Source organism: Mesoplodon mirus (genome assembly GCF_964341445.2).
Source record: "Mesoplodon mirus genome assembly, chromosome: 9".
NCBI lineage: Eukaryota > Metazoa > Chordata > Mammalia > Artiodactyla > Ziphiidae > Mesoplodon > Mesoplodon mirus.
The window spans coordinates 74,375,720-74,391,788 of record NC_138985.1 but is presented as its reverse complement, the minus strand read 5'-3'; the positions used below and the strand labels follow the sequence as shown (position 1 = coordinate 74,391,788).

General features: G+C 42.7%; 1 protein-coding gene across 2 annotated transcripts in view; it reads left to right on the top strand.

The window, feature by feature from the left end:
- Window positions 1-16,069, top strand: part of AOAH (acyloxyacyl hydrolase) — a 180,101-nt gene that overhangs the window by 137,873 nt on the left and 26,159 nt on the right. For both annotated transcript variants that reach the window (XM_082632566.1, XM_082632567.1), the window contains exons 14-16: window positions 5,338-5,374; window positions 6,076-6,150; window positions 15,873-16,045. In XM_082632566.1, the coding sequence (XP_082488692.1) occupies window positions 5,338-5,374; window positions 6,076-6,150; window positions 15,873-16,045 (285 nt within the window). The remainder of the gene's footprint in view (window positions 1-5,337; window positions 5,375-6,075; window positions 6,151-15,872; window positions 16,046-16,069) is intronic.

The window sequence follows — 16,069 nt, the reverse complement described above, 5'->3', positions numbered from 1 at the left end:
CTTGGGAAAGCAACCCCAGAAAGTTGTGTGTGAACTCCTGGGCTTCCTCTTGAGCTGCACATGCACAGATCTGATCCTTAATTGCATACCAAAGACTTTGAGACCTCAACTTGGACATAGACCACTGCCCAGGTCCCAGAATGGCCACTCAGTGGCACAGACATGAGACAAATCAGAATAACACTACAGAGGCTTTGAGAGTGGAACTGACATTGAAATCATAACCTCCCAGAAGGCTAGTTAGAACTTGCCACCTGAACCTAACTGGGTGGATTGCCTAATAAGACAAAAGTATAAGGCTCAGAGTCTTATAATATCCAAGATGCCCAGGATAGAATCCAAAATTACTCAGCATATAAGGAACCAGAAAAATCTCAACTCACATGGGAAAAGAAAACTAACAGATGTCAGATGTTGGAACTATCTGATAAAAAATTTTATAGCAGTAGTTGCAAAATGCACCTCGAAGTCCTTTTTACGGGCTCTCATATAAGAACTAGATCTTATAATTCACATATTCTCATTTAAGAACTAAAATAATCTGTTTCAGTCATTACTAATGTCTAGTAATTGATACGTGAAATGGGTTACTAGCTGAGATGCTGATTGCTAGCTGTTAGACCTTGAGCAAGCCTCTTTCCCTCTCTGGGCCTCATCTGTAAAGTGGGCTACCTGATCACATACTCTCAAAGGTCCCACCTAGCACTGATGCTCCAAGACTTTGCACTCAACGTCTACGGAGTGCCAAGAGGCAGAGTTATAAGGTTAGTGATGCTGAAGCCTGAGGGCCCCTCACTTGCCTGGTAACCATATGGATTTGTAACATTTACCAACTTGAGATATTTAACCACAATGGATTAAGACTTGCGTCTCTTTGCACTCTGGCTTCTCTTTGTGTCAGGTCTCATTTTTGTGTTTTGTATTCTTTTCCTTAAAGAGGGTCCTCCAAATTGTATAATCTTCAGAACCCAAAACCTGGATCTGCCTCTGTCCTATTCAGAGAGTTTATAACAAAGATGGCATTCAACTAGAGATTTGTTTCTGAGTCGTGTCTAGAAAGCATCAGATATTTTATTGGGAATTCGTTGCCAAGTTCTTCTCTTAGGACTTCAAGAGAAGAAGCACCTACTTTTCTTTCAGTGCTCAGCTTAATACCACTTCTTCAGGGCTTTTCAGAATCCCTAACACTTGATGTTCATTACTTATGAATAACTCTTAAGCCTCACAAAAACAGGGACCATATCTTTTCTATTGACTGATGTGTCCCCAGCATCTATTACAATGCCTGGCACATAGTAAGTACTCCATAAATGTTGCTGAATGAACTAATTAAGTTAAGAAGAACTATTATACTTATACTTAAATATACCCCATGAAGAAGTTGAGACTGAGCATGTACTCTGGGCCAGGCACATAAACAAAAAAATTACAGGCTTATTTAGAAGACCGTTAAGAGTGTCTTACCAGTTGATTCGAATGTCCAGAATATGAAGCACTTGCTTCTGTGGTCAACACTGATCCAGCAGTAGGAATGTAAGCTGAAATTTACTCATGAAAGACAACCGGTGCTGAGATTATGGGAAACCCTTCTTTACTTGCAATACACTATGCCTTATTTAAAAGGGACCGAATGAGGGGCTTCCCTGGTGGCACAGTGGGTGAGAGTCTGCCTGCCAATGCAGGGGACACGGGTTCGTGCCCCGGTCCAGGAAGATCCCACTTGCCGCGGAGCGGCTAGGCCTGTGAGCCATGACCGCTAAGCCTGCGCGTCCGGAGCCTGTGCTCCGCAACGGGAGAGGCCACAACAGTGAGAGGCCCGCGTAACCACAAAAAAAATAAAAATAATAAGTAAATAAATAAAAGGGACTGAATGAGCCAGAATTCAGACTTTTGTGGCCAATAAGGACCCTATTCTTTTCTTAATTGGGGACAGGTAGATTCTCCATTGTACCACCTTGACAAATAAATTAAATGTCCCTATTTCAGAGTCAAAACTTTTCCATTTCTCTGAACTATTATTGTAGAGACCAGGTATGGACCTCTTAAGGGTAGCACCAGTTCTTCAAATGCTCACCTTGTTTTGTCTCATCCCACAGGCTAGAAGCTATCTTTCTCTCCTGCTTACATCTTCCTGTTCCAACTACTTTATTAAGTATTTTCTGTAATAGTAGCAGCAGCCGTAACAAAATCAGCAGCCGAGAGGAAGTCTCTACACAGGAGGAGAGAGAAAAGAGAGCTTGGGAGGGAGAGAGACAGCAAATGATGATGGGGCTGGCAAAGGGATAGCAGAACAACAGGAAAGGGGGACTAAGAAAAGAAAGTGACATGGGAATTACATAAACTCATTACATAATCTCATAAAACTGAGCTTTCCAAAAGGAAATGGAAATCGTGGAAGGTGCCCCAACTCTGGAGCAAAGAAAATTCTGTGCTCCTGTTGTAAACACCCACCAGAAAAAATAAACATTTGGGTAAGGAAGAGTGGGCACTTCCTCTCTCTTTGGGTGGCTGTTTGTGATTGCTGCTTTTAAATCCACCGTAAGCCGTTGCCATTGGCCTGCCGTCTTTGCCCTGAGCATCAGAGGGGTGTAGGGATGTGGGTCCAGGGAGGGGCTGCCCATGCGGCACGCCATGACAGGTTTTCATTTCCATTTCCCTCAAGCTCTGTGGGCGCTCTGCACCTCACATGCCCAGTTGTACTCTGGATAATGAGGAAAACTATTGGCCTGACCTGGTCCTTTAATTTTTTTTCCCACTCATGGCTTGAGCTTTCATTAGTGTTCAGTTCTCATTAAGAGAAAAATCAGAGTGAGAATTAAACACCTCCTGATTTATTAGTTTACTGAAAATGGGAAGATGAGAGTCCTGGGACTGGCACTGGATGAAGGGCCCAGACGATGAGATGAGTGAGCCACCGTAGGCTCCCAATGGCTGCCCTCCTTCTCTTCCCTCTTGGGAGCAAGAGGGAGCCATCTCACACCCAGAAATACTTTGGGTCTCTATGTTTATGACTCGGTGTTGTGAAATCTGGCACCTTCTCTGAGGCAAGATAATAGGCTCAAATCACATTGAGTTTTCTGGGTTTGGTTGCATTAAACCTTTCACCAGTGCTCAGTTATGTGTCTAACCCCACAGATGGTAATCCTCAGGTATAGAGGCTGTGTCCAACTCATCTGCTAATTCCCTACTATGTGCAAGGCACATGGCAAGTGCTCAACAAATGAATGGAGAGGGTGAATGAATGCACGTGTGCTGAGCTGAAATGACTGCCCTTAACTTGTATGTCTGTGTGCATATTTAATACTACCCCGCCTCACTACAAAAAGGAAACAAAGACAGTGTGATGATTCCTAAAAAAAAAATTAACCATAGCATTACCATATGGTCCAACAATTTCAGTTACCTAAAAAGTAGGGACTCAAACAGATACTTGCACACCAATGTTCATAGCAGCATATTCACGATAGCAAAATGTAGAAACAACCCAAATGCCCTTCAGCAGATGAATGGATAAACAAAATGTGGTATGTACATACAATGGAATATTATTCAGTCTTCAAAAGGAAGGAAATTCTGACACATGCTGCAAGTGGATGCACTTTAAAAACATTATGCTAGGGCTTCCCTGGTGATGCAGTGGTTGAGAGTTCGCATGCTGATGCAGGGGACATGGGTTTGTGCCCTGGTCCAGGAAGATCCCACATGCCACGGAGCAGCTGGGCCCGTGAGCCATGGCCACTGAGCCTGCGCGTCCGGAGCCTGTGCTCCACAACAGGAGAGGCCACAACAGTGAGAGGCCTGCGTACCACAAAAAAACAAAACAAAACAAACAAACAAAAAAACATTATGCTAAATGAAATAAGCCAGACACGAAAAGGCGAATATGGTATGATTCCACCTATATGAGGTACCCAGAATAGTTACATTTATACCAACAGAAAGTGGAATGGTGCTATCAGAGGCTGTGGGAGGGGTATTCTCTAATGGATACAGGGCTTCAATTTGGGATGACAGAAAAATTCTGGAGATGGATAGTGGTGATGTTTGCACAACAATATGACTGTATTGATACTTAACGCCACTGAATCGCACACTCAGAATGGGTTAAAATGGTTACGTTTATGTGTTGTATATTTTACCACAATAAGAGGGGAAATAAAGCGATATTCATTTATCGTACTAACATTCCTGAATCAGCCAAGAGAACATCAGTGCTGCCCATACAGCTTGCATCTAGCAGTATGTGGAAAAGGAGGTAGTCCCTGCATGGTCACACGGTTTTGAGGGGACATGGGCCAGCACGCTCCTCATGGGTGTGCACTGCCCTTTCTCCCATGTGGATCTGCAGGAACACCCACTGGCCTTCCCCCCAAGCTTCCAAAGCTGGAAGTTACAGGAAAATCTTCCTTGCCCCTTGAATTGTACCACCCATCTGAGGATTACTCACTAATTGCTGCAGACTGTCTTCCAAGGGACAAAGAAACACTAAACCTATTTGGGTTCACCCTTTCTAGACACCCAGTCTAGAGAAGCACTGTCACACAAGGAACCAGAGCTCAGCCTCACAGAAAGGACTGAGTTTGAATTGCAGCTCTCTGAATGATTAGTTGTGTGCCTGTGGGCAAGTCACTTTAAGTGAGCTTCAGTTTCCTCATCTATAAAATGGGGATACTACTATGCCTACCTCGTACAGTGGTGCTAAGGTCTAAATGAACTAATAATATAAGTGCTTAACAGAGTGTCTATAATAAAATGAGTATTCAATAAATATAATTTTCATATAGGAGATGCATGACAGGTGGTAACAAGGGTGGGGGTAGGATGGTTATGCATGTCACTACAGGAGCTGAAATATTTCAGCTCTACAATCTAAACCTTGCACAGGCCAGCCAGTCAGGAGGAGCCTCAGGAGTGAGCAGGAATGCTGGCAGGCAATTAAATGGGGATTTTTAGGGAGATGGGCAGTTCTCAAATAACCCTTTTTACTGTACCTCTCATCCCTCAACTCATTCCTTAATCTTTGGGTAGTTTCTGTCTTTGCTGATAGATTTATACCTTTTTCTCACATCTACTAGAAAGTGTACCCATTCATGCTTAGGAAATGTCTTGAAACCTGTGAATCTAAAACTTTTAGGATTATGTTAATTATAATGCCAAGCAAACAGAAGACCCATTAAGGAGCGGTGCAGGATGAAGTCATTCCCATCAGCATGATGGTTTGGATGACCTTTGAGTGTACAGTGATGCTTCCTCCATGATTTCAGGCAATCAATCAAACTCTCATACTAATGGTGCTGAATTGAAGTTACTAACTTTAATTATTTTCTTAATTTTAAGGTGCATCTTCCCAAAGCCTGGAGAGATTTATAGAAAGGTAAGTGGAAGAGGGAGGGATATAAGAAGTTGTTTTTAAGTTAGGTTTCTATTTTGAAAAATGAATAAAAACTCTCTGTTGTTACCCAGTAACCACTTATACTGAGCATCCATAACTTGTTAGTCAGTTTCCATACACTGGGAAGTTGTCACTTCTTGACCATAGGAAGTGATTAATTTACATGTGTCCATAAAAATGCATACAAAGTGGGTAAAACTTAGTTCTGGCCAAAGTATTGCTTCTTAATCCTGCTTTATGAACAAGAAAACAAGTTTGAGCTTGTATTGGACTTAAAATTCAGAAGCAAGGCCTTGGGTGTCCAGAATAGAAACCTTGATAAACCCTTGATTTTTCAAAGTTGACCACAGGTCCACAGCTGTAATAATGTCCTACACGTCTGGACACAAGTAACTCAGATAACTCACCTGTGTTTATTCATGACAAATTCTGTGAAACATGCTATAAAGATGGTAGTGTGTCCCCCTACGGGAGACTTCAATCTACTCTTTTAGTTCTATGCATTTATGTGGTCTTTTCCTAATGGAAAAGTGGGTTAAAATTTATAGAGAAGAGGGGAAATGGGAATGGTGATACTAGAATGAAAGAAAAATAGCAAAACGTTATCAAGAAGATGGTCATACACAGATTCACAGCTAGGCTTCCAAGTGTTTGACATTCAGATTCCATCTATGGGTTCTCAGTTTGTCTAGGAACCAGCTGTTGGACCAACCAGCCATTGTCATATACGCCATGATTGGAAATGATGTCTGCAACAGGTGAGTTACTGAGAAAGGTTTGGAAAGTTCTTTGACTTTGAGTTTCCCTGTCCTCTCAACTCGATCCACTCCATTACAGTAGCGTGCTGTGGAACTGAATTTCCCTGTCTTAGCAAGTCCTAGACACATGTGAAATCAACAAAACCAAGCTGCAAAGCAGAAAGACTTTAAGAATATCTGACCCATTCATTCTTTGCTCTGATTCATAACAAAGGAGTGTGTCACGATCAACTCTAAGTTATACCACAAGAAATATGTTAGTGCCAATCAAAAATCCAAGATTGAGAATCATGGCTTTTTAAATAAAATAAGGCAAAATCACAGCTATCTCATAAGAACAGCTTCCTCACTCATATTCTGATTTACCTACCCACGTGGTCGAGACAGCATAGACTTGGAACTTTGCAAAGAAACTGCACGTTATTCACAGCCAATCCTATTTATGCCCATGGCCCATCGTAAGAAAGTAGTTTTGCTAAACTGCTAATATCAGTAGTGATTTCAAAATGTTGAATGCCTTCAGTCCCCCACAACATTTTGGAAGGCTTCTCGAAGTCTGTGCATACCCCTAAGAATATGCTGCACATGTGAATGCCATCTGTCCTGTGATCGTGGCCAAAAAGAAAAAAAAAAAAAGGTGAGATCAGATCTAAAACAACTCCCCAGTCGCCACCCACCCATCATTTTAGTAAAACAGAAAAGCAAAGCCAAGAGAGGTGACATGACTTGCCCAATTAATCGACGGATGGCAGAGCTGGACTCCAACCCAAGAGGTGCTAGAAGCAGGCCACCCTGTTCACTGCCCACCTTTTGCTTTCTCGTACTTCACTCACCAAGTTTCTAAGCCTGTGTTAAAAACATGGTTCCATATTATGAATGTGTGTTTGCCCTCATGGATACCTCCATGAGAGCTCCAGAACTCTTATGGTGAAGGAGGTGTAGTGAGTTCAGGGCAGGAGATACCACACTGCGATCCAGAGATACTGATATGCCCTTCCTTGGCAGCCCCTAGACTGCTTTACCACTGTCCGTAGAACCCCAAGTCTGCCAAGACTACATGCTGCGGACCCAAGGTAGCTGTAATGACCCACCTGGAACTCTCCAGTAAATAGTAAACACCCCCAAAACCTTCCGTAAGCCAAGAGCCACACCAGTCTCTATATCAGGTCATCCCCAGAGCAGCCGTAAGAAGCAAATGTGATTGGTCCCATTTTACAGATGAGGAAATTGAGGTTCAGCAAGGTTAGGTAAGGAACTTGCTTCTGCTGCTATTGAGCAGCAAAGCTGAGAGCCCGTCCGGGTTCTCTGACTAAATTCTGTACTCTTTCTACAGTCCACACTTGCCTTATTTGCTTTCTTTTATGAATTCACTTTTAAACGTACGTATTGACGACCTATGAAATGCCAAGCCGTGTGCCTGGCCTGGCTCTGGGAAATGATGGCAAAGAGGCCACCGTCCCTAACTTCAAGGAGCTTATGGAAGGAGAAGCAATGAGCTTCAACCCCCAGTTCCATCACAAAACAGAACAAACCTATGGTCAGATCAGCCAGTGCCTCTCCAACCTCTGGATCCTGTCTCGCTGGAGGGGACAGAGAGCAAGCTGGTTATACTGTGTAAAAAATACCTTCAGAAAGAGTCTTTTAGTCCAAGAGCCCAAAATCCCTGAAACTGCACTTTTTCAGCAGAAGCTGTACACGCAGAGGGCCCTCCAGCCCAGTCCTGCTCTTCCTTTTCCAAGGAGCCAAAGGGCAGGCACATATCAGCCAGAGACCCATGCCAGCCTCTCTCCCCGCCGGGGATCCAGGCAGAGAAGCAGCAAGCATTTGGGTGAAAGAATGGAGTTGGCAGTGTGGGATGTCCCCGTGGTGCCTACTTTGCAGCGTCCTGTGGAGGGGTTAGAAAAATAAAGACAGATGGCAAGTATACCTCCCCATCTGCCAGAATGTCGAGGTGGAGGAGATTACCCCAAATGAGCAAAGTGATTTCATAAAACCTCAAGCCAGCCACGAATTGCATAAGTCCATCCTGAAAAAACTTTTAGGATATTTGCTTGACTTTTCTCTTTTTTTTTTTTACAACGATGCTAGCTTTTACTAAAATAATGCAGCTATGTGCTTCTTTCTCAATTCTCTAAACAAACGTAGATAATAAATACTTGTTAAATGAATGAAGGTCATGATTGCAGGATAGCTTTTAACATCAGGAATTCAAGAAGAAAGGTAAAATAGACAAACCTAGCTTTCTTGTTGTACCTCTACTCAATTTGGCCTACGCTAACCCAACTTCTTTGGGCTTTTCCTATCATTGCCTTCAAAAGCTATAGAATGTGAGTGATACAGAAGGAGAAAAATTCCTGGAAATAGGGCAAGTATGAGTGAGCTACAGCAGCAGAGGCTTGGGTAGCAAGGGCAGCAATGAGAGATGGGAATGGCCTCAAGAATCTCAAGTCATAAAGGGCGAAGACAAACCTTCCCCAATATCCGATTACAACATCCCTGAAAAAAACATTGTAATTACTGGAAATGTGATTTAAAAAAATAGAAGCATCTAACACTAGCCACAGAAATGGACATGGTTCCATTTTTTATAGTGGACCTAGACATTATAAATTGAACAGTTTTCACCTAATGGAGAGAGCCAGAGCCGCCCTACAGAGGTTGTCTGTGTTGCCGGCCCCCAAGTGTTTTTCTGCAATGCCGATGTTTCAGATGTCACCTAGGACAGCTGGCCAGCACTGCATTAAGAGGAAGCAGTCAAGATGCTGATAGATCACAGACTCCAAGGAGCCTGAACTGCCAGGAAACAATCCACTCTATCCAGTCAAGGGTAGAAAACCAGCAGAGAAGGGAAGGTTAGAACTCTGCTGCTCAGAGGAGTCTTCTCTCCCAGCCTCCTCAGTGAAGGTGTGGGTAGCCAAGGGAATAATGAGTTTCTCTACCAGCCAGCATGCCGTATCCTCTTTTAGGGGACCCAGGATCTCTATGCATCGGGTAATGTGGGCCCATTGAGACCCCACCCCATTCCCAGTCTATGTCAAGATGCCTCCTCAAGGAGGTTGGGTGGGAGGTCAATAATGTGATTACAGCTGGGGGGCCTGAAGCCAAGGGCTACCTCTGTTACCTGGATGCTTCAAAAATACGAAAGCTAGCTGTGAGTGAAATCTGAGCACTCAACCACAGCAGGTCTCTGGGCTTTCACTCTGGTTCTGGGCAATGTTTTCTGCAGAGGCCGTTTGCCTTCTTCCTTGAGAGGGGGGCACCCCTGCCATCAGCCATCAGTGATATCTGGCTGGAACACCCGCCAGGGTAATGAAATGATGGCGTCTGGCCCTGCACCCAAGTCATGAGGCTTACCTTACATGATCAGGCACAATTCATTCGGACAGGGACAGACTCTGAGTCACCCAAAGATGAGGCTCTTTATCTGTTCCAAGCCCACCACGTGTTCCTGACCTGTGAGAGCGTGGTGCTGGGCACCGTCTTCTCTCCCATTATTTTCCTGGAATGAGCGTCACGTCTCTCAACCTGGCTTTCATAGTTCTCCCCTGTAAGCCCCGCACCCTCAACCCCTCACCTCCCCAGGACTGACCGGCCTGAGCTCACCGGTGTGTGAGGAAGGGTGCAGGGCACTGCCGTGGTAGGCAAACGCGGGATGGCAAAGTGAACCTGACGTGGGCTCCAGAGCACCTGCGTGAAGAGGTTTAGACACTTTCAGCTCAGCCCATTCGGCCTTTGACAGCAGGGCAGGCCTAGGAGGTGTTTCCCAAACCACTGGGACTCTTTGGCCCCAAAATACTAGTGCTAAGTCCCCTCAAAAATCACCAGAGGAGGGCTTCCCTGGTGGCACAGTGGATGAGAATCCGCCTGCCGATGCAGGGGACATGGGTTCGTGCCCCAGTCCAGGAAGATACCACATGCCGTGGAGCAGCTGGGCCCGTGAGCCATGGCCGCTGAGTCTGCGCGTCTGGAGCCTGTGCTCCGCAGTGGGAGAGGCCCGCGTACCGCAAAAAAAAAAAAAAAAAAAATCACTGGAGGAGAAAGAATACACAGATCAAAGGGTGTTGAGAATTTTTCAGGGATAGGCTCAGAAGGACCATCTATAGCGTCCAGAGGAGGTGACCCATCACCTGTCACTCAGACCCTTTTGCCCTTGCCTGAACTAAGAATTGGTTAATTTTGCTATACACAGTACAGGGTTTACCTGGCGATGTGCGTATGTAAATTGTCTAGCTGTACGTGATGGAGCAAAGATGACTGGAGAATGTTCCAGCAGAAACACCAAGGCTTCCATTCTTCTTTTTTTTTTTAACTTTTTATTTTATATTGGAGTATAGCCGATTAACAATGTTGTGATAGTTTCAGGTGCACAGCAAAGCAACTCAACCATACATATACATGTATCCATTCTCCCCCAAACTCCCCTCCCATCCAGGCTGCTGCATAACATTGAGCAGAGTTCCCTGTGCTATATAGGTAGGTCCAGCAGGACCTATACAATAGGTCCTTGTTGGTTATCCTTTTTAAATATAGCAGTGCGTACATGTCAGTCCCAAATTCCCTAACTATCCCTTTCCTCCACCCAGGAACCATAAGTTCATTCTTTAAGCCTGTGTGTCCGTTTCTGTTTTGTAAATATCCTCATTTGTATCATTTCTTTTTAGATTCCACATATAAGCGATATCATAGGATATTTCTCTTTCTCTGTCTGAGTTACTTTACTCAGTATGACAATCTCTAGGTCCATCCATGTTGCTACAAATGGCATTATTCCATTCTTTTTGATGGCTGAGTAATATTCCATTGTATATATGTACCACATCTTCTTTATCCATTCCTCTGTCGATGGACATTTATGTTGCTTCCATGTCTTGGCTATTGTAAACAGTGCTGCAATGAACATTGGGGTGCATGTATCCTATCAGACCATGTTTTTCTCTGGATATATACCAAGGCTTACATTCTGATTTCGCGTAGCAATTAGCCATTTTGGTTATGCTTGCTTAATTTGTGAGGTGCCCTTTCATAAATGCAAATTAGCTGAAATTCTTTGTTTATCATCAGGGTTGTGTCTCTAATTAAAAAATAATCATTAAATAGGGAGTATGGGAGAGTTTGCTCCATCTTAACTCATCTTGCCTTTAGGTGGTTGGAGAGTCTTAGCTCAGCATCATCGCTTTGTGCCAAAGAGCTGTTGTATCAGCAGCAGGAAAAAAAAAAAAAAAACCCTGAGATGCCAAGGCAAAAGTTAATAGCCGTGCATTCTAGCTTTACCAATGACAGAAGACAGGATATAGACACCCAACTTGCTTTGTTTCACCCCTGCTGTCACACTCCAAACACACAGTGAAGAGAAAACCTGGTTACTCTGAACCTCGTTCTCCTGGTCTGAACAAACGCACAAGGCAGCCTCAATCCCCTTTGCAAACTGGGGTCCTTCTAGGGCTTCTGTGCATCTGCAAATCAAGCCAAAGCCTTAACCAACCTTTGGCCCCTAGTAGGTAGGCAACCTATTCTCAAATCCTTCTGAGTGCTTTTTATGCAGGCTGGAGAGCTTTTTATTCATAAAGTCGTATAATTTTCGCCAAAGTAATGAAAAACATGAATATAGCATTTTATTCTTCATGCTGGGGTTTTGTACAATGGGACAGCTCTTTCTCTTTCCTCCTATCTCTCTCTCTCTCTCAGAAAGTCCAAGGAACTCATGACCCAGTGCAGAATCACATACACCAACCACACCGAACGCCCCAAACATCAGACTCGCTCCACCTTTTCCTCTGTGCAGCGACATATTGCCCCTCACAACCTGGCCCGTGTGACCTTCACCCCCATGGTCAGCCTGTCACCCTCTGGACAGCAACAACGTGAAAAGTCATTTTATTTCACTAAGTGACATAGGTAGAGGGGAAATGACATAAAATTACAATGTTTTCTGCCCCTCCCATTAATATTTAGCTTTCTTCCTCATTTTAGAAAGAATAAAAATGATATGAGAACCCCTTTCATTTTGACTGTTTCTGTGATTACAAAATAACATCTGTTGTGAGAAGTTCAAATAATACAGGTCTAGGAAGTGAAAGTTTCTCCAGAATCACTCCCTACCACCCCAGCACCACTGCTTAGAGCTAACCAATAGAGATGTTTCCTGTATTTGCAGCCAGATTTTTTCTATGTAAGTTCTAATTTACAGACTGATTAATATTCATTGAAATAAAATAATAATATGTTCACTGCCCTGTAATTTGTTCTCTTCGCTCAACAATACCTTTTAGCAGTCTTTTCCATGCTAAGACATACAGATTATTCTTTTAAAAAATTTTTGTTATATTGAAATGAAATTCACATAATGTAAAATTAAGCATTTTAAAGTGAACGATTCAGTAGCATTGAGTACATTCAGAATATTGTGCAACCATCACCTATATCTAGTTACTTCATTCTTTTTAATGGCTGTATAGAGGTTTACTGCATGGATCTACTATAATTTATATAGCCAGGCTTTTTAGCTTTTCCCAATTTTATTCTATTCCAAGAAATGTTGTCATACTTGTATGTACATTTTTGCACATTTGTGGAAATGTTATGATAGGACAACTTCCCAAAAGAGAAATGTCAAGGTCAAAAGTTGAACCAACTTCAAGTTTTGACACATTCTGAAAAATTCCTTCCAAAATGACAACACCAATTTCCATTTAGGAGCAGCTCCCTTAAAAGTGACAATAGTGGATACCCCTAGGGGCTTCTTTCTGTCTCCTCTTCCCGTGTCTCTTGTGTGTCGTGCCCAGCTTGTGAGTAATGAACTTACTTTTTCTGGTTTGGAAGCTGTATCAATCTCCCTAGGGCTGCAGTGACAAAATATCACAAACTGGGTGAGTTCAAAAAACAAAAATTTATTCTTTCACAGTGCTGGAGGCTAGAAGTCCAAAATCAAGGTGTCAGCAGGGCCATGCTCCCTCTGAAGTGTCTAGGGGAAATCCTTCCTGTCTTTTCATCCTTCTAGTGGCTCCCTGCAATCCTCAGCATTCCTCGCTGTGGCAGCATAACTTCAATTTCCACTTCCAGCTTCACATGGCCTTCTTCCCTATGTGTGTGGGTCTCTCCTCTTCTTAAAAGGACACTAGTCATTGTATTTAAGGCCCAACCTAATCCAGTATGACCTCATCTTAACTGATTACATCTGCAGAGACCCTGTTTCCAAATAAGGTCACATTCTGAGGGAGGCTATTCAATCCACTCCAGGATCATTAGGTAAATCTGGAATTTTAAGGACTTAAAATAGAAGGTAACTTATAGCATGATTCCATTTAGGTTAACAACAGGCAGTTTAAAGCCTAAAGAGAATTCTATTTTCAACTCCCAGGTTAATGCAGGTTAGTATCTTAATTCAAATTTGATATGTTCCTGAAGGCTTGTACAAAAGTCAGCGGTGCAAAAGACGAACAATAATAGACTTACATATTAAAGCCAAAAAATATTCTAGAATCCCTATTTATACCTTGCCCTTTTTTTCCCTGTATTTACATTTATTGATTCAATCCTTTAATCATTTATTCAACACATAGTTACTACATGCAATGTTCTGCTCTAAGCACTAGAAATACAGCAATAAGCAAAACAAAATCCCTGCCTACATGGAGTGTAGTTTACCTACTACAACTACTAGTATAGTTCACAGTACTGAGCATTTGGCCAGGCAGCAGTTTCAAAAATAAAGAAAATGGGTAACATGAGGTGTGGTCATCTACAAACACTGGCATTAACAGCTCATCCTGTCCTGGGAGAAGCAAAAGAAATGAGAGATAGGGAAGAGCAGACAGTAGAGGGTCTTAGTGCTAAACCACAGAGTTTGAATTTCATTCTGTAGTAGATAAGAGTCATCAAAGTGTTTTTTAATGGCAGGGAAGGAGGAAAGGTTGTATTAAACAGTTCAATAGAAAGTATGTTAGTATTATGTTAAACTTGCCAGTCGCTTAGGTTCTGGGCTTCAGTGTGATAGCCTTTATCATTGCCCTCTGAAATGCTATTATGTAAATTTATTAGCCACTCCGTAGTTTTCTTTATTCCCTTAAATCTTTTTCTGTTTGTTGGTTTGTTGTTTTGGTTTTTTTTTTTTCCGGTACGCAGGCCTCTCACTGCTGTGGCCTCTCCCGTTGCGGAGCACAGGCTCCGGACGCGCAGGCTCAGCGGCCATGGCTCACGGGCCCAGCCGCTCCGCGGCATGTGGGATCTTCCCAGACCGGGGCACGAACCCATGTCCCCTGCTTCGGCAGGTGGACTCTCAACCACTGCGCCACCAGGGAAGCCCTGTTTTTTTGTTTTTTTAATTTAATTTAATTTATTTATTTTTTATACAACAGGTTCTTATTAGTTATCTATTCTATACATATTAGTGTATACATGTCAATCCCAATCTCCCAATTCATCCCACCACCACCATCACCACCCCCGCTTTCCCCCCTTGGTGTCCATACATTTGTTCTCTACATCTGTCTCTCTATTTCTGCCTTGCAAACTGGGTCATCTATCCCATTTTTCTAGATTCCACATATATGTGTTAATATACGATAGTTTTTTTCTCTTTCTGGCTTACTTCACTCTGTATGACAGTCTCCAGGTGTATACCTTGCCTTTTAAAGATAACAAGAAAGAAAGGAGGAAGGAAGGAAGGAAGGAAGGGAGGGAGGGAGGGAGGGAGGGAGATTTAAATGGAACTTTCAATGATATATTTCTAGTATTTTGTACAATCCTCACTTTTGTTCTTTTCCAAACCAAATGAAAATAAGACAACCAGCTTAAATTCAGTAAATGTCTAATTAAAGCTAAAGATTTGCTACTTTCACTTATGATTTACATCTTTGTCTTAAATTCTTTGATTTTAGGACTGTGCTCTTATAACTACTTTCAGCACTTCCTTTTTCTGTTTTCACTAGTTTTGTGGAACAAGAAGATTAAAATATAATTTAAAATTTCACATATCCTCTATAGAGCACACGCACTTCTATACAGAGAAAGGCAGTGATGCAAATTGGAATTATCTGTTGACAGATATTGTTGCAGGGGTATAGCCTGGAATAGCAGTCTATCAGGAAATTCATGAAAGTTCAAAAGTTCACTGTAGAATGGAAAGATGTAATGTGGACACATAATGTCACTTCATTTCTCAGTGAAATTTCATCTCCCTGACTGTTATATATGTGAAAAGTTTTAAAGACCAAGTTGCAGAGCTCAAAGTGTCAAACAAATAATAAGCAATACCAGACCCCTTTGATCCTATTAACTGTGAGTAACAGTCAGGATAGGTGAAATTATGCTGCAGGAACAAACAGCCCCTAAATCTTAGTAGCATAAAGCAATAAATATTTATTCACTCGCACTACATTGTCCATCAGGGATCACCATGGAGCTCTGTTCCAGGACTCAGATTGGTGAAGCAGCTGCTTTCTAGAACATTGCCCAGACTCATGGCAAAGAGAAAGGGCATCCTGGAGACTCTCATACAACCAAACATGACACATGTCACTTGTGCTCACAACTCATAGGCCAGACCTGGCCCACCCAACCACAAGGGAGTCCAGAAACCAGAAATATTTTGCAAATAACACCAATAACTACTGTGTGTGTGTGTGTGTGTGTGTGTGTGTGTGTGTGTGTTTTGGGGGTGGGTCTTATATTTGCGTGCATTTATCCTATAATATACTAAGATACTTTGTTTCTTTTGTGAACAGGAAGATTGATCCCGTCCCAGCAATGACCACTCCTGAAAAATTTTACTCAAAGGTCATGCAGACTCTGCAGTATCTAGATTCCCACCTGCCAAATGGCAGCCATGTTATTTTAAACGGCTTACCAGATGGAACCTTTCTCTGGGATAATTTGCACAGCAGATATCATCCTCTCGGTATCAGTTTGAAGATGTTTTTAC